At 36.3% G+C, this 22,616-nt stretch overlaps 3 protein-coding genes across 7 annotated transcripts in view; 2 read left to right on the top strand and 1 right to left on the bottom strand.

Annotated features, from left to right (window-relative positions):
- The window catches only part of LOC123875503 (aldehyde dehydrogenase, dimeric NADP-preferring), a 39,091-nt gene extending 31,625 nt beyond the window's left edge, over nt 1-7,466 (top strand). For 2 of the 4 annotated variants that reach the window (XM_045921357.1, XM_045921358.1), the window contains exons 8-11: nt 2,376-2,491; nt 3,772-3,907; nt 4,496-4,646; nt 7,313-7,466. In XM_045921357.1, the coding sequence (XP_045777313.1) occupies nt 2,376-2,491; nt 3,772-3,907; nt 4,496-4,646; nt 7,313-7,333 (424 nt within the window). In that variant the 3' untranslated portion in view covers nt 7,334-7,466. The remainder of the gene's footprint in view (nt 1-2,375; nt 2,492-3,771; nt 3,908-4,495; nt 4,647-7,312) is intronic. The other 2 variants (XM_045921359.1, XM_045921356.1) reach the window with 2 other exon arrangements.
- A 3,471-nt stretch (nt 7,467-10,937) lies between these two features.
- Nucleotides 10,938-11,968, top strand: LOC123875514 (ras-like GTP-binding protein Rho1). Its single transcript, XM_045921380.1, has 2 exons — nt 10,938-11,127; nt 11,254-11,968. Exons 1-2 carry the CDS (start codon nt 11,094-11,096, stop codon nt 11,835-11,837), a joined length of 618 nt encoding a protein of 205 aa, XP_045777336.1. The 5' UTR covers nt 10,938-11,093; the 3' UTR covers nt 11,838-11,968.
- A 529-nt stretch (nt 11,969-12,497) lies between these two features.
- Nucleotides 12,498-21,660, bottom strand: LOC123875498. 2 transcript variants are annotated; one of them, XM_045921350.1, is made up of 6 exons: nt 20,660-21,660; nt 19,333-20,536; nt 18,519-18,735; nt 17,408-17,896; nt 14,336-14,505; nt 12,498-12,912 (listed from the first exon to the last, which is right to left on the bottom strand). In XM_045921350.1, the coding sequence occupies exons 1-6, from the start codon at nt 21,458-21,460 to the stop codon at nt 12,641-12,643; spliced, it is 3,153 nt and encodes a 1,050-aa protein (XP_045777306.1). In that variant the 5' UTR covers nt 21,461-21,660; the 3' UTR covers nt 12,498-12,640. The 2 variants fall into 2 exon arrangements, with proteins under 2 accessions (XP_045777306.1, XP_045777305.1); XM_045921349.1 differs by having other exon boundaries at nt 19,333-21,660.
- Between the last annotated feature and the right edge of the window lie 956 nt (nt 21,661-22,616).

Below are 22,616 nucleotides of genomic sequence, written 5' to 3'. Positions count from 1 at the left end.
GCGTGCACAGGCTCTAAAGATATAGTAAGTATTAATTAGTTAGGTTACATATTTATGTCATGATGAAAAATTTGAGCATTAAAAACATTGAGCCACTTCAACTTGGATGAGCAGTGATTTATGCCTCTATGACTTGCACGCCACTACTGTTGAAAATCCCAAAAATTCTAAAGTACAATAATAATAAAAAGGTGATTACTACGGACACCAAGTGCTAGTAAAACACAACATAACAACCAAGATAAATAAAAAAATAAAAAAGATAACGTTCTTCCCTATCTATAGTGCAATAAAACAGTCATGTGTTTAGTTTTAGTTTACGTCAGTTAGTTTTTACGGAACACTGACTGTGCAATAGCAACTGATTTGTGCACTTATCCCTTATTTTTTAATACATATATAACATTAGCATATTATTTTCAATACAATGATATCTGATGATTTTCAAGTTTGAAAGAGACCATTCATTATTATGACTGCTAATAAAAAGGTATTTATTACTCTGTTCTTGGATATAATAAAATCTGAGGATTAACTTTTTATGTTTGCAATTAAAAATGCAATTATTTTTAAGTAAAAAAGAGTTTTTTGAATATAAAATCTTGCCATTTTAATTGGGTTTTTTTTTTTTGCAAAACAATGACATATTGTTTACAAAGAAAACATTATTATGTTAATATAAATAGCGGAAAATTCAGCCACATTGTGAATGCTTTACAATTTGGACTAAGTGTAAAAAAATCCTAATGACTTTAACTTAGTCACTACAAGTAATTATTATTATTTAAATTAAAAGTCTCGTCGAATTGCGTATATAAGGCCAACGGCTAGCAAATCTTTTTATCTCAATTATTTATCGCAACAGAAAAATTGTATAGGTTCCTGTTCTATTTATTTTAATTTTATAATTTTACATTAAAAAAAATATTGGGTCATTATAAATTTTTATTAGTCATTTGTGAAGCATTTCATTAATTAAAAAATAAGGATAATTGATGTGTGTACAGCTATGTAATGTCTAGTGATAACATTCGTCGAAATACATTTTAAGTTTATGTATGCAAGACACATTTTCGAGGTCAAGTAGTCTTATCCATTATATGGTAATTGTTTGCATTAAAAAGTAATTTATACAAATTGATTCCAATTAATTTATACTAGGTCAATGACCATTTGTACTGATTACAATAAAATACGATGATTTTCTGGAAATCGTCAGCTTGGCGCCTGGTATACTTTGACTACCCATTGTGCTAAGATCATTCCTTTCACGAACATACAAATTGTAGAACCAACTGCTGTATTGCGGTTCAACGAATTCCTAACTCTATCAGATGGTTCATTTTTGTTCGTTTCTGTCTTTCATTTGGCATCTTTCACTCCAAATGAATCGTCTGATATAACCCTAAGTAGCCAGCAAAGTCGGTTCCTTAGGCGGTATAAATGTTTAGAGCAACCGCCGAGTTTCTTGCTGGTTCTTCTTGGTAGAAAAGGCATTCCGAACCAGTGGTAGATGCTTTTGACGATTCAAAAGAACTTGTAAAAGTCTAATTGAATAAAAATATTTTGAATTTGAATTTTAGTGGTAAATCACTACTCAACATCAAGTGACCGGTATATTTGTCCTGTAGGTATACCAACATTTTAAAATTTATCACTATTTCAAATTATTTATTTATTTACTTATTAATTTTTACGAAAAACTTATGCAAAATAAGTTCAAAGGTCCAATAAATATTTTCGGTTGCAAATCAGTCGATTCATAATTAAAAGCCGATTTTTTTGAATAATCGGTTATTTAGAAAATCGGTCAGCATCGGAAAAAAACACAAAAAGAACACGAACGTGACTTGCAAATAAACTTAAAATTTCTATACATATACGTGTAATTTTCATGGTAGCGGTAGTATAATTCGGATTCTGGTGGTGGTAGTTGAATGATAGTGTATAGTAGTGATGGAAATTGAATGCTAGTTTTAGTGGTGATGAACATTGGTGATGGTGGCGGAGCATGTCTGGTGTTGGAATTTTCCTGGTGATGGTTTATTGTAAAATTTTGATTAAGTATGTAATTATGTTATAAAATCCTTATTCGTAATACCTAAATGTAATTTATCAATATTCAGAGTTTGTTTATAACATTTTTTTATTCAAAAATTATGTACAAAAAGTATATTGTTGTATTATAACCCTGTTTATTGTAGAAAAAAATATTCCTGTTTGCATAAACAAAAATCATGATAATTAGTTTTACTTTTGTTTCACTAAAAATTAAACTTAGGTACATTTGTTTACTCTTTCTAAAACTTGTATAATCTATAAATAATTATATAGTCTATGGTTGTAACGGTGGCGGTTTATATTATCTTTGGTAGGGAAAAACCGCTGGTGTTCTACGTGTTCACATCAGACGACGCGATGCGCAAGAGTCTAACGGAGAACACGAGCAGTGGTGGAATGTGTGTTAACGATACGCTCATGCATATGGGAGGTATGAAATCTAAATATGTGCATAAAAATCTCGCAAATTGGTCCAGAAATCTCGGAGAAATCGGTATACATTTATAGAAAAAAAAATGCGCCGATTTGAGTACATCCTCCTTTTTGAAAATTGGTTTAATAGAAAAGTCATGCCCACTCATTGACTGACTATTAAGCGTCCATCCAAACCCTTGGTTGGATCTAGAAAGTTGATATTTTCGTCGGCAATAAACTGAGCATTTACCTTTCGCTCAGAATCTATAGCATAGACCCTCTATTAAGAAACGATTTTCAGGAATTTTAGGCAAGTGAAGCCATCTAATTCACACACTTTAACACAGGCATAGAAGAGTGAGAAAGAATGATTAACGATTGCTTTTCGATACGTTTCTTTACTGCAATCTTTTTAATAATTTTAACATATAAAATCTCTATTTGTATATAAAAACTATTATAAATGCTAGTAAAGTAATTTTATTAAACTAATAAAATTGTGTGGCTTGCGTTATTTTCTGTCAAGCTGTTTTACTAAACTATATCATCTATATAATAAAGCTCGTTTCTTCCCTGATTTGTAGATAATATTGAATACTAGCACATCTTCAAAGCATGCACTTTTTGCTAGCTGTAAAAATGTAAACTTAAATAAAAGTATGACTCTCCCACACAGATACGAAAACAGTCGGATTTTTGATTGGTATTTACTATTGAATACAGGCAGAGTTAGCTGTAATATTTTATTTTTGCATGCCGGCTGTTGAGGCGATACATTGTCTCTCTATTAGCTAACACCTTATTAGGTAAAAAAAATCTGAAAGCTAAAGAATTTTGAATTTTAAAAGTGATAACTATTTAGAAGAGGTACAAGGTGTTTCATGTTTGGGGGAGTCATATAGCTAAAAACAAAATAAACTTTGAGCATAGTAATTGGTGCAAAATTTTTGGGCTCTGGCGACGTGTTTCGCGCGTATACGCGATGTATTGGCGTCTAGTGCGTCGCCAACGCACGTACGAACGAACTCGCGCGATCTGCCTGCCTGTCATTTTGCGCAATGGCGCTGGCCTGAACGAGGCCTGCAACTGGCCTGTGTACACAATTGTCACATGATTCCACAGAACCCAAGAAAAATTGCGGCTATTTGTGGCATATCTTAGGCTAATCGTACGTACGACTAACTCTCATCCATCGTCCCGCTCACACTGGATGAGAGTTAGTCGTTCGTGCCTTTTCGTAGGGGTTCAAAAGGCATGCGAAGTGAGCGTGGCTTTATACTAAACTAAAATTTCCAGTTGACACCCTGCCATTCGGCGGAGTCGGTAACAGCGGCATCGGCGCTTACCACGGCAAAGCCTCGTTCGATACATTCACGCACAAGAAAAGCTGCTTGGTCAGAAATTTCGCGGCCATCGGAGAGAAGCTTGCTTCGTAAGTTTATTCATTATTTAATATTTTACACAAAGTTCGAAGATTTAAGGTTACGATCTGTAGAGCGTACGTTGACTTTGCTCTTAAGTTCCAGTTAAAACAAGATAGATTTATGCTAGCGATATAACGCTGTCTCGTTTTAACAGTGGCTTAAGTCTAAGCAGTCAAACTGCTATTTCAACCACGCAGTCACGCAGGAGTATGATTCGCACAATGTGCCCGAAATATCTGGAAGCATTAGTTTTAAATGTGGACTGCATAGGAATCCTGAAGGTCTATTGCCTACACAGCCGAAATTCCACGAATTCGTACGAAGCGATTTGATTCCTTGTTTCTAGTACCCCTAAACTGCTACCCTTGATCTGTTTCTACGCGGCATCGTACCAGAACGTTAAATCGCTTGGCGGCACGGCTCTGCCGGTAGGGTGGTCACTAGCCACGGCTGAAACCTCCCACCAAACCAAATCAGAAGAGAAATTATAAATTTTCAAACTGCCTCTACCGAGGACCCTCTCACTTAAGGCCACTGCGCCAGGGAGTGAGATAGTTCAAAAATAAACATTATACTGGTAACATTTGTGTCCCCAGTGGCCGCTACCCGCCATACACTGACGGCAAGCTGAAATTCATCACAACGCTGATGAGGAAGCGCTCCGGCCCTTCGTTCAAGTACCTGCCCTACTTCATAGCCTTCGCGCTGGGCGCCGGCCTGTCCTATGGCATCTTCGCTTGGCAAAAGGTAAAGAAGTGAACACGCCATAGATCTAAGGCCTTCCTCACACGGGGAGACGGCAACGCAACTTTTTTCTGGCAACGGAGCAAACTTTTTATTAGCTGGCAACGGATGTTGCCTACCACGACGCATCTAATGCTCTCAAACGGCGCGACTCCTGATCCAGGAAGATAGATTAAGCATTCTTGCCTTTACGACCATAGGCTTACGGATTACTACTACGGATTTTTACATGCAAAAAATCATGTCGATCCCCGTTGCCCGGTTGCGAAGTGATCGAAGGACAAACCAGTAAACCAATAAACTTAGACACATACGCATTTATAATATGGATCATGAAAAGATATTAGTGAAAATTTTGGAATCATGTAGGAAAATTAGTTACATGAAAAAAGTTGCCTTTTTCAATCCCTTGACTTCTCCGTACATTTTAACATTTTAATGAAATTCAAGTTAGGTAAACGCGTCATATCTACCATTACACCATATATACCACATCATCACTTTCCATCAGATGTGATAGTGGTCAATGGTCGGCAGTTGCCAACTAGTTGTCTTGCTGTCTCCCCGTGTAACAAGGGCCTAACCGTAAGACCTTAATAAACGGAGGGCGAAGGACATAATAGGCTTCGTAGGTTGTGATTTTATTGTACGAAAAATATAGTTACCTAAAATGTGTATTAAATAAAGTAACTTAATATAGGTAACTACAATAAATTGGTATTTCGTATAACTTACAAAGGTGTCATTAAAAGTATTAAATAGAACTTATACCAGACTGTAGATACAATTACTATTCAACATTAGTACTAAACATGTAAGGCTGATTTATGTTTGAGATATCTATTCATATCCTTACACTCTAGCTAGAGCGATAGATCTATAGAGCATACTTTGATTTTGCTCAAACTTTACTTAGAGTTAAAAACGAAACAGAGTTAAGTATCCAACACAAGCTCGTTTTAACAGTGTCATAGGTCTGACCAAAGTACTACAAACACAAACAACAACTACACAAACAAAGTAGTTAGGTCCGAGTAAAGTACGATCTATAGATCTCAGACTTGGCCTAGCCCACACAGCGATTATTATTATTCGCGCGATTTTTTTTTACGCGTACGGAATTTCATCTACACGCACTGCGAACTGTGAGCGCCATACAACTCCATACTGCACAAAATATTCGCGCGAAATTAACACCGCACCGCGTGAAATTTGTATGAAATAACAGATTTTTCCCCGCGCGAATTTTATATCGTAAGTGCGGGTATCTCCATAATATTGTATGTGTTACAGAATGGCAAAAAAAAATCGTGTGATTTTTATTCGCTGTGCGGGCTAGCCCTTGACAGATATATATTTTTTTTCTCTCTCGTCTGGCTTTTACAATGATTAGCCAATATCAAGTTTATAGTTATTTGTAACAAGTTACAATTTACTATACAAGTTTGGACCCCGTCCGTGCCGGCGCTCACCGACATACACACGGCACCCCCTTAGAGCGCTTTCCAGTCAGTTTTAACAAAAAAACACTCCAAAAAGTCACAACACGCGCGCCAGCAAACGCCACCACAGACGAAGTCCTGACAGATATATAGAGCAAACTTTGACTTATGACACTGTTAAAACGAGACACCGTTACATCGTTGATTTGTCACGCTTTAACTGAATCTTAAGTCTGAGCAAAATGTACGTTCTATAGGTGTTCGCCCCAGTTACATGAAAGTCTAAGCTACAAATCATATTAATATTTAAGCACAAAACAGGTACTTATTAGTATTTAATATTTATTATTGCATAAGTTAAAAGTCCGTAGATAATAATATCCAGAGATTATAATTAATTATTTGAATATTCGAAGTTTGTGTGACTTTGTAAGCAAAATATAAAAGTTTCATTTCTTAAAATTATATTTTGTTTTATTCATAATCCCAACTAGTCTGTAGAATAAAGCCTGATGATGGTTAAAAACTATGACAACTACATTAATAATTGCTATTAAAATAATAGTCTGAGAACCAAACTGAACAAGGAAAAATACTTGGTGACCATTTCCGCGCTTCCCCGCACCGCACAGGTCAAGGATGGTAAATGCAGAAGTTTTAACTAACTGATTAGGTATATAAATATAACTAGCTTATTTCCGCGACTTCGTTCGCGTGGACTACACAAATTCCAGACGCCTATTTTACCCCCTTAAGGGTTGAATTTTCAAAAATCCTTTCTTAGCGGATGTCTACGTCACAATAGCTATCTGCATGATTTCAGCCCGATCCGTCCAGTATACGAGCTGTGCGTTGATAAATCAGTCAGTCAGCTTTTTGTTTTACATATTTAGATAACCTACTAGACTCACATGGTTACTCGAAATAAGCCCAACTAGTTTCGAACTTTTCTTAACTGAGTATGTAGTTTTTTGCAACTTCAGATTGGCCTTCGAGCTGTGCGATTATATTTTATAGGTAACGATTAAATTCGATTTGTAGTCCAACAATATTATTCTAAACATTTTAATTTATGTAGAATTAGAAATCTTTCCGCAAGTCTCAACAACAACTGTACTTAACAAAGTTCCAAGAACGTATAGATAGTCAGATAAACATTAACTTTGAATAATTACCTAGGTATATAAACTAATCGTTTTAATTTTATAAAACATTTTTTTTTCCCAGATGGCCTCCGAGGATTTGTAAGCAAGCTGTGATGCTACCGTGATGACTGTGTGATAAGGATTAAGAAATCATTATTTAAAATTATATCATAATATATAAGTAAAATTAAGTTCGTTTTAAGTATTTTTATACCTCTTACTTTTGTTACACTATAAAATGTTTCTTAAATACTTGTGTAAGTTGATTTGCAAACTTATAAAGGGACTAGGGTTCCAAATGCGCCTTTGTAAAGAGCGCACAGACACACAGAGAGACCGAATACACAAAATTAGAACACAATGTACGTTGTAAAGTGAAATCACTGCGTTGGGACCTCGAGAGTTAATTTAGCCATAGATAGTAGCTGACAGGCATGGACCTGTCAGAGCGAGAGCGGTAGAGCTGTAGCGAACCGTATGTATTCGTTACTGAGTAACGGGTGCGCCATCTAGTACCGAGTACCGAATCGTTACTCACAAATGCATCTCGTTACTTGCACTTTTCGTCGTATGACCGTCCCTACACTGTTTCGGTTCACGCAAGTACCGTAGATACGTGTATTGAAACGTTTGCTAACCGTATGTTTTACGCGCAGGCGCGCTCATTCGGTGAATTTAAAAACGTACGTTACAAAGGCCGATGTTTGTTTAGTTTATTGTTAAAATTTTAAAAACGTATGATTCTGTTATGGTATCGTTCAAATAACCATATGAGCTTAATAATAAGACAGTTATTTGGAAATTACAGACAGATACTCTAATTTTATGTAATAGTATAGATATTTAACATAAGCTCAAGCTCAAGGTTAAAATTTTTAATATTTTAGTACATTCCGTCAACAGTTCATTTGTAGTTCTACACTTATTAAATCAAACTAAATTGAGAATAACTTCACACACACGTCTGGTTCAAAATACGGAAAAGTGAGAAAATGCACCTTACGCAGGTTTGTATGTAATGTAGACCTAAGTATGTTTTCTATAGATTACGAATGTTGCAACGCTGCGACATCATACTGTCGTACGCAATACGACTCGATTCGTTCATCTTACGTGGTATCAAAAGTAACGAGTAACGATACGATAGTAACGAGTACTAATTGTTATAGTAACGAATGCATACGGGTACGGTCGTTTTCGTTACTTTTACACCTCTAGAGAGCGGTGAAGTGACGCGACTACGTTCCAGTTTACGTTACACTTGTTCAATTTCTGTGTCACAATTTTCGTACAAATATTTTCGCGTTCCAAACCTAATGTTAATTTGAATAACAGACATATATTTTAGTTAAAGTAGGCACACAGAGTACGCATATTAGATAGTAATAATACCACAGTGTAAGAAAACCCATACAGTGGTCAGTGATTGTTTTTGCGGAATAGCGAGCATCACTTGACAGTTGACACTGCCTGATAACACCTAGGCAGATGTTCTGCAAAGCTGTCAAAATTAGTATGATAGAATGATAGAACATCAATGCAAAGGCGCGTTGCAGCCCGCAAAAATCTGTCATTAAAATCTGCTTCATAATCAAAGATAATCTGTATGTGTCTATGGGACCAAACTAACTCTTTAAAAGAATTTTCTTGCATTTATTTTATAATATTTATAGATGGTTGATTTATTTTTGTTAAGCCGTAATATTGTTTACTTATGGTTTTGTCACAGTTTAATGACCATACAGATTTGCAACGGCCTTGCATCAAATGTAACAGCGGCCGACCGCGCCATTTTATTTTCTACATGCTAAAATCATTCAATGATGTAGTTAGCCTCTGTATGCTGACAGATTTAAAGCAATCTATACAGTTTCACTGTGCAGGTAAAACGAAGTATGTAAACTGTCCAAATCTGCATAGTTGTGCACGCTAAGATTTACAAAAAAAAAAGGTAAACTAGTGAGGCACCTTTACATGTATGGCAGACAGCATAGCTGATTCTGTGCAAGTAGGTTAGTTTCTCAACTGTATGATTATTAAGCTGTGGATTTTCTAAGGTTATTGGGGTGAAAATATTTAAGCATATTGCCCAAGTTGCTTGCCAGGCAATATTATTGCATAAGAATTATAAAATAGTATATTATCCTATTATGGTGTTATTTTGGTGAATAGATAAATGTTTTCTAAATATCATTAAAGACTGTTATATTTTTATTACAATTACATTTTAAATAACAAATGAATGTTTACATAATCATTTGCAGCTGTTGATGTTTATCTCTAATTTAAATTACTATTTACACTATTTAATGTTTTTGTGGCAATTTAATTTAATGTGGCAACATTTTCTATTTTCTTATTACAATTTAAATATTTCTTATCAAAATTTGTAGTAAGTAGATACAGAAATTGCTATTTTTTGTGATTAATAAACTAAATTACAGTGTTTACTTACATTAATGCGAGTTACCTGTTTGAAAATAAAAATTGCGAGCAATATTTTTTGTATATTATTTTCCTAAATAAATTATGGACAGTCAAAAATAACTATCTATTAACCAGTATACCTTGCTGGTTAATCAAAAATATTGTGAGTAAGATTCATGAACATTTCCATCAACAAATTTAAACCAATGGAATGAATGAACAAAATTGGTTTAAATTATAAACTGAATCTCATACCACTGACCTCTACCATTAACAGGCACAAAATATACGCTGGACCTGCAATTGTAGACTTGTTCTTGAAGCAACTGGATTTTGGCGCTGATAGCTAGAGTGATCATACTTGGGGGTCGCAATTACGGTAAAATCACTTAGATATGATCCAAAGCTTTACCTAATGCATCGATGGCACGCAGCTACACGAAGTGCCATTTACTTCTCAAATGACGTGTGGAATAGAAAAGATGCTAAGAATCGTCGATGATAGCTGGGAATTTCGAATACTTTGGATAATTTGGTAACTACCTAGCAAGTTTTTTCAGCGTAGGGATGTTATATTATTTTATAGGCTTAGTTTCTAGTCTAAAACAACACAATATTGTACAAAACACATTATTAAAGCTGGTATTTCGAAAATTCACGCTACTAAACCAATGTTACCCGTTTCGTTTCTATTGTTACTCAAGTCTTTTTTATCAATCATTTTTAGTCTTTGGCGTGTGGCATAGAAAAAAAGTAGATAGGCACCTAACTAGTAGGTATTTTAGCAAGTTTGTGGTTTCTGTTTACGGCTCTGGGTTCTAGCTTTTGTATTATTTACTCGAGGAATTTTCCCAAAGAATAAAATAGTAAACAGGGAATTTTCCTGTATGATCACGTTTGCGAGCATGCTAGGTTCGGGGATGTTGCAAATTTTTAAAGACTAAACGTAGCTTTTTGCTGAATTAATTTCACAGTGCACAGCTCATTAAGGATTCAAGATTGTGGCCTTTGCCCACAGTCTTTGCCTTGAAATCCACAGGTGTAAAAAAACTATATAGTCTATGACGTCTATGACAATGACAAATGTCAACTATTTTTACATATGGCAATGATATATTTTAATAATTTAATTTATTTGCAGTTCCACGCTGAATTGAAAGGTTTTCGATGCTAAATAAAAAATTAAACTGTCTTTGAAAATATTCACTAATTTAATAACATTACATTTGTATAAATTACATTTTGTTTTATGAAAGAAACAATATTACGCATTTTTCTTATATTGCAATACTGTTTCATGAACGAAACGAAAGTGCTTGTGATGAGCAAAGACGATTAAAAAAAGTGTCGATAGGTCAATATTCCGCAGAAATTAGCCAGAATCTTCAGGTATCTACAAAATATAATAAATAACCACCCTCGCATGTGAGGGTACTATGTGGTGGTGCTGTTCTTCTTCCGCTAGTTCAGGTGCTTATTCACATTTGAGGGCTTGTCTAACTACTCCCTTCCCATATTCCTATACGGCGGCCATATTTATAAGTCATGAAAGGCGTTGACGCTCATCATAATTATTTGCGTTGAATTCTTTTTCAGGACCGATGGCTGCGATACGAAAGAAATTAGTGATCGTCGGTGACGGCGCTTGTGGTAAAACATGCCTATTGATCGTGTTCAGTAAAGATCAGTTCCCGGAAGTGTATGTGCCGACAGTGTTCGAAAACTACGTCGCCGATATCGAAGTGGACGGCAAGCAAGTGGAGCTCGCGCTGTGGGACACGGCCGGCCAGGAGGACTACGACCGGCTGCGGCCGCTCTCCTACCCCGACACGGACGTCATCCTCATGTGTTTCTCCGTGGACTCGCCCGACTCCCTCGAGAACATCCCCGAGAAGTGGACGCCCGAAGTGAAGCATTTCTGCCCCAACGTGCCCATCATCCTCGTGGGCAACAAGAAGGACCTGCGAAACGACCCGGCCACCATCAACGAGCTGCGCAAGATGAAGCAGGAGCCCGTGAAGCCGCAGGAGGGCCGCGCCATGGCCGAGAAGATCAACGCCTTCGCGTACCTGGAGTGTTCGGCCAAGAGCAAGGAGGGCGTGCGCGAGGTGTTCGAGACGGCCACGCGCGCCGCGCTGCAGGTCAAGAAGAAGAAGAAGACCCGGTGTTCCCTGCTGTAGAGGCGAGGCCTGCCTGACCGGACTCTGCAGTGCGACGCCACACAGTGCTTCCTTCATACTGACGCTGTCGCGAGTCGCGCCGCGTAGCACGCACACCCACTCAGTATTCGTGTGGCTCTACTTTCACAATTGGTACTTGTATATTTTATAGACTATCTATAAAGAGTAAGCGTAATTGCCTTAACAGAATTAGTCGGGGACGCAGGCCGGCCCGGCCGGGCCTGCGGGATGTTTCGTGCTAACTATCATGTTATATATCGAGTAGCATTTCTTCCACATAGAACCCTCGACCGGTGTGGTCTCCGCGAGACTCTTGTTTAGTTTGGTATTTTGTATTTTAATTTTTCAATAAAATAGTGATGTATAAATGAAGTAGGCGGTTTATTTGACTAGGAGCGCGAGCCCCACCTCACTCAAAGTGCCTGTCAACTAGACGTCCCTGCGACGTATCATAACCTAATTGTTTAAGGCAGTTTGTTTGTGTGAAATTTTAACTTCTGTATGGTTATCGCATGCTAATATTATTTATTAGTAATAAAGGAACCCCATGTTTTAACATTTCTTTTCTAGACTTTTTGACTTTTATAAATTTAATACAGCATTTATAAATGGAGAGGTTTCTATCTAGGATGGGGGATTATTTAAGTTGAAATTCAATCATCTATGTTATGTTTTATTAGTATCGTAAGTACAAAATTATCTTGAAATATACATGAAATTAACATAAATTAGATTTCCTTTTATAATTTAAGATATTTTGGATCTATTCCAATTACAAATTTATTAACTAATCAACTGAGCTTTCAATTAGGAGCTGCTCCTGTTGTCATCTTGACGAGTAGCTGAAGAGGGTTGGTGTACCGTCTGCGAGGAGTGGACATGAGTTCTTTGTGTTGTTCCCCTGCGCCTGTGCGGTACGGGAGAGCCGTGCCCACGGGCAGGCTTCTCTCGTGCCACACCAGCTCGGGCGTCCAGTCTGCATATAACAAGGTGTCCACTCCTTCCAGGGCCTCCCCTGGAACTGGAGTTATCACATACAACACCTCCTTGTCCCAGTCGATCCCTCGAATCAATCCTGCAAAAAAAACTTATTGCATTGTATTTGCACTTATCAGTTAATGGAGCACTATATTATAGCACTTTTATTGATAACACAAATATGATATTAATGATGTACTTTGTTGGAGTTACATCATCTTTGAGTCATCGAGGTGGTTTAACTTGAAACAAGATAATGATACTTTATGCGCATAGGTTTTATTTAATTTTTTCTAGACTTTTATACTACTTACTATCAATAAAATATTGTTATGATAAATTGTGAGAAGTGGTTGATTTTATTGTAATATATTTATTATTATAATTACAAATTACTACAAAATATTTCTATTGGTTATTTTCATTAGTTTTAAATAGAATAGTTTTTAATCAAGAATAAAATTATTATTGATAATATTCAGAAATAGTAATAATATTATAAGAAAAAGCCCATTATATTAATATCAATTGAAAAGTTTCATTTATTTGTTTGGTTGTTTTTCGAAGCAGTCAAAAGCTGCCATGTGGGCAACAAGCTTAGATTTTTCAATTAGAGACTGATAATAATAGTATGCCTGAGATGGTTTTAGTGATTTTTATAATTAATTTTATTTCAACTTTTGGCACTTCTTCTGGCTTTTGAGTTAATTTTTTTCTGCCATCAGCTCCCAATTAATTTTAGTTTTGAAAAGAGAAAACTTATTTAGGATTCCATAGTAAAAAGTACATATGTATTACTCTTGCATTTTGAATAAGTAAAGCACTGCCATATTTGAAATGTAACTTTAAACTTATTCTCAAATTGGAAATATTTATTTTTCTGCTTATCTCCTGTTTTGTGTTTGTATCTGCACTCAGTGCATTTTTGGACATTTTGCACGATAAATCAAAAACTGTTATGCATAAAAATAAATAAAAATCTGTTTTAGAATGTACAAGTAAATCCCTTTCATATGATATTCCACTTGGTATAGTTATCTTACTTTGAAAATTGAAACACATTTTAATTATTTTTTTCTGGGATGTAACCACAAATTCATGGTTTTCGGATTTATTCCTTTACTTGTGCTATAAGACCTACCTACCTGCCAAATTTCATGATTCTAGGTCAACGGGAAGTACCCTATAGGTTTTCTTGACAGACACGACGGACGGACAGACAGTTTTTGATTTATCGTGCAAAATGTTGGAAAAAATACCTGAGTACGGAACCCTCAGTGCGCGAGTCGGACTCGCACTTGGCCGTTTTTTTTAAAAGGCGTGTATATAATATGCAGAAACCTGTTCTTTGGCAGTCTGCTAGTTCAAGAGATAATCTTTTTAACTATGTAATTTTGAATTAAAAGTAAAGCATAGTTATTCAAACAATTTAAGTTTAAGAGGTTCTCCTGAAAAGTTGTGATTTTCCACTTAGCGGAATTTTCATAGACATCTAGCTATACCAAGTCCACGGTTCTCACCATGGCCGCGGCACGGTAGTGGTTTATCGGTCAAAGTAAACACGCCGCTATCGCTCCGTGTCTCGCCCGACTGTTGACACAGTGCCACCAATTTTCCATTGAGCACCTTCGTAATGTGTTCCTTCTTTATGATCACGTTCGTTGCGACGCGCAAGTCTTTGAGGCTGACCCTGGAAACAAATAACTAAACATATTATAATGTTCAAAAGTTTTGTTGCGAATTCTATCACAATTTTGCTCTTCTTTATTTATTGACGTGACAACGTCTTATAATTCGATAGAGCCGGCTGCACGCACGAAAAAACATGACTCATGCGGCGTTATCTCGCTCTGAGGCGTTCCATGTAAGGCTTGAAGTGCAAGCGAGAGCGCGGAACGAGCGACAAAGAAGCACAATCGGCCTTTGTTGTCACGTTCAACTATCGTCAGTAAACCGACTTTACAGACAACCAATTTTTTTTTTAACTAGAGGATGCCCGCGACTTCGTACGCGTGGATTTAGATCTTTATAGATCCCGTGGGAACTGTTTGATTTTCCGGGATAAAAAGTTGCCTATTTCGATCACAGGGACGCAAGCTACTTCGGTACCAAACTTCATACAAATCGGTTAAGTGGATGGGTCTTTAGGAATCCGCGGAAACTCTTTGATTTTCCGGGATAAAAAGCAGCCTATGTCCGTCCCCGGCCTATAAACTAACCCTGTCCCAAATTTCGTCAGAATCGGTTACACTGTTGGGCCCTGAAAAGGTAGCAGACAGACAGACACACTTTCGCAGGAAATAGGTAATAGATATACTTAATTCATCTTCAGACAATAACTAACTGCCCAGTCATTACAGCATAGCATAAAAAGTCCAAGTCCATATATCCATAAGGTTGAGATTTGCACCAAAAAACAACCTGTTGCGTCCGACTGAATGAAACCTATTTATAGGGGTGAGTGCATACTAGATTTTAATGGAAAGATGTTTGAACATTGCATACGAGCGATTGACTTTATGCATTTTGCAGGGCAGTCCTGATTAGTTGTAAAAAATTAGGGAAGGAAGTCTATAGGCATACCAGTATTTACTTATGTTAAAGTATATTATGTAATAATATCACCTATCTCCGGTCTATTACCACTACTGAGCACAGGTCTACTTTTAGAACGACAAAGGTTTAGGCCAAATTCCTCCACGCTGACCCAGTGCGGATTGGCTGACTTCTTACACCTTTGAGAAGATTATGGAGAACTCTCAGGCATGCAGGTTTCCTCATAATGTGTTGATAGCCCTGTTGATAGTCGCTCAATTCTGAGTAGCAAAAGCCTTGAAATTGGGAAGCTGGCGAAGTTAAATCTAGAAAAGCTCATAAATAACATGAAGTATATAGGTAACTCGGTCTGTCTGTCTGTTAGCTTATCACGGCTCAACCACTAAACCGATTTTGACTTGGCTCCTCTTCCTGGGGTTTGATATAGGATACCAACTTTTTGTCAGAAAATAAAAAAGCTCCCGTGAGATTTTTAAAAACCTCCAAGCGAACGGTGGCTCTGACTTAATCTTGTTTCATATAAAAATATTTTACGTGGTTGCTCAGAAAAAAAACAATAAATAAAATACTAAGCAGGTATATTTTGCGTTTGCGTCACGCTTTCGTCTCTCAATGTCCCGTATTGAGTTTTCTAATGCGTGGCCTCTAGGCATATAGGTACCTATAATATACTCTTAGTAATTGAAATGTACACTGGCGAATTGCGAAATTGAATTTGCAGACATCGACATTTTAAAATTTTAATTGAAAGCAATAATCCGTTACATCCGGTTAAATACGAGTAAATATTGTTGACTCATTTGTAATCACATGCTCTAAAGTCTAATATATTTTACAACAGTCCTAACTCATATCTACCTAGTCAGACATCACTTTAGTAGCAATAGATAGATACGAATATGAATCTCTGAGTTACCTTCGAGCTGAAATTCGGTTGCATGCTATGGCATAGGACGTGGCTTATTTTATCCAGACATAATATATTTGTATGTATCGTCTTTTGTCATTCAATCATCATCGGTTCGATGCCGTGACATCATTGGCTGACGATGCGTCATGAATCATAAGACGTGACGCGTACTACATCCGAACTGGTTTATCGAACATGTCATGTTAAGAGAAGTTACCCAAGCGCGCTACATATCTTTTACATAAAAACCTAGTTTAAAAATAATGAATATTATTTTTGTTAATTATTATGACTAATATCCCCCCTTTTACCATCCAACAGCGTAGGTAGATACTAAGCGTAACTACTAACTAGGTACGAGTGGATACGATAATAATGGAACGGGTGATGTTTGAACCGCCGACCTTTCGGATTTCAGTCCGTTCTTTAGCCATTGAGCTATTGAGGTTCAATTATAGTTTTTTTCAAATTCTAATTAAGTATTTTTATTCAATTAAACTTTTACAAGTGCTTTCGAATCGTCAAAATAATCTACCACTGGTTCGGAATGCCGTTCCTACCGAGAAGAACCAGCAAGAAACTCGGCGGTTGCTCTTTTCAAGTTGGTTGAAGTTGAGGAGCTTGGTTCTTATTTGAATACTAAGCAATCAAACTTAATGATTTGCTGATGAACATTAGAAACCTGGTACCTGTGTCTTTGGTTTTCCACATTTTTTGTAAAAATGTGTAATTTTAAAATTACATGAACTAGAAGTTTGGTCCAACTTTGAAACTAGTAAGTCTAGTAACTACACATTTTTACGAAAATAATCACACTAATATTATAAAGGCGAAAGTTTGTGTGTGTGTGTGTGTGTGTGTGTGTGTGTGTGTGTGTGTGTGTGTGTGTGTGTGTGTGTGTGTGTGTGTGTGTGTGTGTGTGTGTGTGTGTGTGTGTGTGCGTGTGTGTGTGTGTATGTTTGTTACTCCTTCACGCAAAACTACTGGATGCATTTGGCTAAAATTCGGAATGGAGATAGATAATATCCTGGATTAGCACATAGGCTACTTTTTATCCCGGAAAACCAAAGAGTTCCCACGGGATTTCGAAAAACGGAACCCTAGAATACAAAAATATATTACTTACTCATATGGTGTGAACAAGCTTTCCTGACGACTGCTTAATAATAACAGGCCGAAATATGCCAAGAAGCTCAAATATCTCTCATCCTTAGGCTTCAAAGTGAAGGTTTTACTTTTAGCCATATGAGGACTATCTGTGTCATGTGCTACCACAAACGAGTAATCCAGATCTTCAGGAAAAGTCACATTTTCGAACAAGTGATCATTTTTATAATCTTCAAACAAATCTTTGGTACTAGTTGGTGTTAGTAATGTCCGAAAACGTTGATTGGGCAGTTCGGATTCATATTGAAGTACATATGTCGGTTGTAATAGAGTTATTATTAAAGTTATAAACTTGAGGCCCAAGGAAATGGTCATTCCCATAGTGTTAACAATCCATGGCATGTTGGTAAAGGCTTTGTTGTTCTGGCAGTAAGTTATTAGGGTTTGTACAGCTGCAGCATATCGTTTTACATTGTCCATTGTGTTGATCAGACCTATGTTGAGCATTCTGAAACAATGTTGATGTTGTTAAAATTGAGTCCAGGTTATGAATGAGGACTTCTTTTACAAAATGTGAAAATAAGTATGTGCAAAGGAGTGCTTAAAAAATGCCCACTTAAAAACTATTTTTTACAATTTATGCTGATCACTCCATCCATGTAAATCAAGTTTTTGTTTTACTTTTGTGAGAACTCTACGATTTTCCGGAATGTTCAGGATGCATGCTATCTCTGTGCCAATTTTTTTTGTGACTAGGGATATTTCAAATGATGCGGAAGGATATTATGCCCACTACATTATTTTTTCAAGTTTTCACCAACTAGTGCTAGAGGTCACTCTATGTCTATGAATTTAAATGAAAGATGGGTTAGAATAAATCTCTTTCCAAAAAAAATTAAATTATGGGAGGCATAGAATTAAACAAATTATCATAACTACCAATATTATCACTATTTAAGGGCCATCCTTTAAACCGATTTTAACGAATTTTGGTACATGGATACTTGGATAGCTTGCATCCTGAGTATGGATATATAATTCTTTATATACCGAAAAATCAAAGAGTCACCACAGGATTTTTTTTAAGAACTTAAATCATCATCTAGTATTAAACAAAATAATATACAAACAATTCGGGTTTCCTCAAGTGAGTGAAGCTAGGTCCAAATAAAGGTGCTGTAACCACAGTAGCAGACACATTCCCGGCCACTGTGAACAAGCTCTGCCCTGGGTCCAAGTCCACCACCAGTACTGGACCATTGGCTAGCAGCTTATTGACTTGGTATCTCACGTAGGTTGACTTGCCCACGCCTTTACCGCCGCAGACTATGCCTCGGCTTTGTTTGACTAAAAATATAAAAATTTTGTTAGTGCCCTATTTTTATGAACTGTGGTGTAGAAGGACTATGAACACCTAATAGTAATTCTATATTCAAACTTCCAAACCTATAATAATTTAATGTTTTTAGAGTTCCATATGTCCAGAGAAAAAAGGATCCCAAGGATAACTAGTTTGTTTATATGGAACTCGTTGTGTGCCAGTCTTGCCAGATTTATAACCAGTTGAAATAGCAGTCTGCCAGATTGCTATTTTACCTGGTTATAAATGGCAATAATTTAAGATGAAAGCTGACAGTTTTATTAAGACAATAAGTATATTATTTTCCATTTCATAATATATTTTTTTGCCATTTCTATGGGGCATCGTACCTCATCCCATCAGACCATACCCAATATTTTACTAATTGTCAATTCCCAAATCCATCCCGCTGGAAATTAGACCTGGAACTTTTTAAACCTCAGCACTACTGTGCCAAGAAGATTGTCAAGTTGTCTGCCTCTTTTGTTTGAACAACTCAGAATCTATCTATTGTATATTGGTGGTGCTATGTCAAAAACCTTTACAAGAGTAGAAGATCTGGTGTTCTTTTGGAATATACTTACTCATAGCTAGTTCATTCGCTTCCTTCCAACTAGGATGTTCATCAAAACTTTTGTATGGCCTCGATGAAAAGAGTGAACAGTTCAAGATATCTGAGGCCTTGCTAAAATATGGTTCAACAGTCTTATTCCACTTAAACATATTTGTTACTCTAAAGTTGTTCTCTATAAAATCCATCACTCTACACTCAAGCTTTTGTAAAAGTAGGACTCCATCATTTGCCCCTATATTTATTACTATATCTTCTGCCTCGGAGACAGAAAGGCCTGCTGCAGTCAATTTGCCAAATAAACCATAGTAATTGTTTGGATTTTCAACAGTTTTAATCCCTTGAGCAAAATTGTAATATGGAGCATAGATATTACAATTTTTTTTATTCAATGTACAACCAAATAATTCATTGGTACCACCTAAAGATCTGATTTTAACTTTTCCTTGAATAAATAATTCGCTTGGATGTTTTAGTGTAATTATGCAACACTTTGTGCCATAGTAAACTTTGAAAGTTTCTGCGACTTGATCATAATCTGTCCATTGGTCAGCTATGCTTGTTTTTGGTTCGATAGTGCTTTTATTCATAGTCCTAGTTGTACTTTCTGCTGTTGTATCAAGGTTCATTAATTCTTCATCAATTTCTTCAAGGCTTGGTATATCATCTAACTCTGGTATAAGACTACTAACATCATCCTCTATCTGAACATCAATATTCATATCTTCTTCAACAAAAAAGCCAGAGTTATTAGTTGAAAACACAGCACTTGTTTCCGATGGTAAATTCTTTATTGTTGAATGTTTGTATTCTCCAATAATATCATCTAGTTTTTGAGTTGACATATCTGAAGCTGTTATAGAGACATAGGGTGGTGACATAGTTATAGAATCTTCATTAAGCTCATCATCATTTAATTCATCACTATTTATTGATGTATCATCTTCACTCATTTCAATGTTTATTGGATTTAAAGTATTTTTATCATCTAGTGTCGTATTTTGTCCCTGTGTATATTTCTGCTCTGCATCTAATAATATTGTGTACTTGTCTTTATGCTTTTGCTTATTTTTTTTAATCCTTGTTGATTCTTCTTTATTTATTTGAAATAACTTTTCTGCTTGTATAATACTGCATCTTTCCTTAGTTATTGGACCTTTCGGTGTTTCATTTGAATCTAGTAATATAGTGTTTTTATCTTTATGATTTTGCTTATTGTGTCTTATTCTTGTTGATTCCTCTTTAGTCATTGGAAGCATTTTTTTAATTTGTTCAGTACTACATTTTTCTTCAGTTATAGGCCCTTTCACAACATCATGGTTAGCTTTATTTTGCTTTTTCTTTTTTAGTTGTTTTGATGACTCTGTTTTATTTACAGAAAGCATATTTGCTGCTCGTACATTATTACACCTTTCTTTGGTCATTGAATGGTTTGCTACATCATTTTCATCTAACAATATAGTATATTTATCTTTATGCTTCTGCCTATTATTTCTTAACTGCAACTGTTCTTGAATCTTAGCTGCTAGCTGTCTATCAGCATCAAACTCTGAAATATCTGACTCTGACAAATTAAGGCCACTCATCACTATTGATGTTTCTGTATCAGTACCAGATTCTAAAACTGTTTCATCTATGCAATCTTTAGGCTCAAAATCAATTCTTTCTGAACTACCAATGCTTGAATTACCTTCAGTAATCGACTCGTCACTAAAACATGATTTATCTTCATTACTTTCATTGTCGTAACTATCATCGGACCGAGCGCTTTCATAAGAAACATCACTACTTTTGTAACTTTCGCTACATTCAGAAGTGGAATCTTCATATATTTTCTCTTCAAAACTAGGAATGATATCTTTACTGTCGACTCTACTAGTTGAGTCTTCTTTCATAATAAATGCCGCATTCTCATCTTCATAGCTAGAATTAGTAAGGTTCAGGTCGGAATAACCACTTACAGATGTAGAGTCCTCGTCATCATTTTCCAACTCCATAGACCTTTGAATAAGATTATTATCATTCGCTCTATATCCGAATAATATTTGCTTTAACCGTTTCTTCTTATTCTCTGACAGCTTACTGCTTTTTGAAGGCTTGTTTATCGCAACGTGCGCTCTTTCGAAAGACTCCATTTTCATTCACTGTTTATATGAAGTTTGGAAAAGCGAATGATAGAATAGGATTACATGTAGCTTACAATAGATAGCAATTAATAATATTCATGTAATTCACTGAAATACCACTATATATTAAATGAAATATAAAATTCCGGGCTCCGGCCAATGCTTTTTGCCGTGCCAAAATAAATCAACACAAAAGCAGCAAAAGTGTCACTGTCAAACATTAGTACGTCCATGCTGTCAAACTACTCTATGAATGCATCGTGATGTCACATGTGTCAATGCGGCTGTGACTATTTTTTTTTCTCTTTCGTCTGGCTTTACAAAGATTAGCCAATGTCAAGTTTGTAGTTATTTGTAACAAGTTAGTTAAACTATACAAGTATGGACCCCGTCTGTGCCAGCACTCGCCGACATACGCACGGCGCCCCTTTAGAGCGCTTTCCGGTCAGTTTTAACAAAAAAAACACTGCAAAAAGGCAGAGCACGCCCGCCAGCTAACACCAACACAGACGAAGTCCTGGGACTGTGACACTCATTAGGGCTTGAGTTGGGCCACAGATTACTATTATTGCAAGTTGCGTATCTATCGGTAAGTCAATCGAAAATCTCAGACTTCGTCTGTGTTGGTGTTAGCTGGCGGGCGTGCTCTGCCTTTTTGGAGTAGTTTTTTTTGTTAAAACTGACTGGAAAGTGCTCTAAGGGGGTGCCATGAACCTATTATACTTATATCTTGGGGGGTGCCGTGCGTGTGTCGCTGAGCGCCGGCACAGACGGGGTCCATACTTGTATAGTTTCCCTAACTTGTTACAAATAACTACAAAGTTGACACTGGCTAATCTTTGTAAAGCCAGACGAGAGAAATAAAAAAATCGAAAATCCCATTTCAGACTCTTTTGTAATAAATGTATTTTTATTCCATTAGCCCTTCATTAGCCAATCATGATTGAAATGAGTCCCACAATTTGATATTCTATTGCCGCTTTAATAATTGATAAAAATTTCAATATGACCGCCACGTAAATTAAAAAGTACCTAGGTAGGTACATAATTTTCAACGATGGTACGGAACCCTACGTGTGAGAATCTGACTCGCACTCACTTATTACACTAAATATTATATCCAAAATTGCGCTCCCTGTTACGTAATCCCATACAAACGATAAGAGGTAAA

This window comes from Maniola jurtina, chromosome 20 (genome assembly GCF_905333055.1).
Source record: "Maniola jurtina chromosome 20, ilManJurt1.1, whole genome shotgun sequence".
Classification (NCBI taxonomy): Eukaryota; Metazoa; Arthropoda; class Insecta; order Lepidoptera; family Nymphalidae; genus Maniola; species Maniola jurtina.
Note: the sequence above shows the minus strand (reverse complement) of the source record. Positions and strands in the feature narration are given on the sequence as shown.

Excerpts from the sequence above, each read along its gene's own strand:
- LOC123875514 (XM_045921380.1), top strand. The coding sequence starts at position 11,094 with ATGTGGTGGTGCTGTTCTTCTTCCGCTAGTTCAG. Across the intron at positions 11,128-11,253 it reads TTCTTCTTCCGCTAGTTCAG|GACCGATGGCTGCGATACGA; the intron begins GTGCTTATTCAC and ends ATTCTTTTTCAG.
- LOC123875498 (XM_045921349.1), bottom strand. The coding sequence starts at position 21,460 with ATGAAAATGGAGTCTTTCGAAAGAGCGCACGTTGCGATAAACAAGCCT. Across the intron at positions 17,897-18,518 it reads CACTTGAGGAAACCCGAATT|AATGCTCAACATAGGTCTGA; the intron begins GTTTGTATATTA and ends ACATTGTTTCAG. Across the intron at positions 12,913-14,335 it reads ACTACCGTGCCGCGGCCATG|GATTGATTCGAGGGATCGAC; the intron begins GTGAGAACCGTG and ends TTTTTTTTGCAG.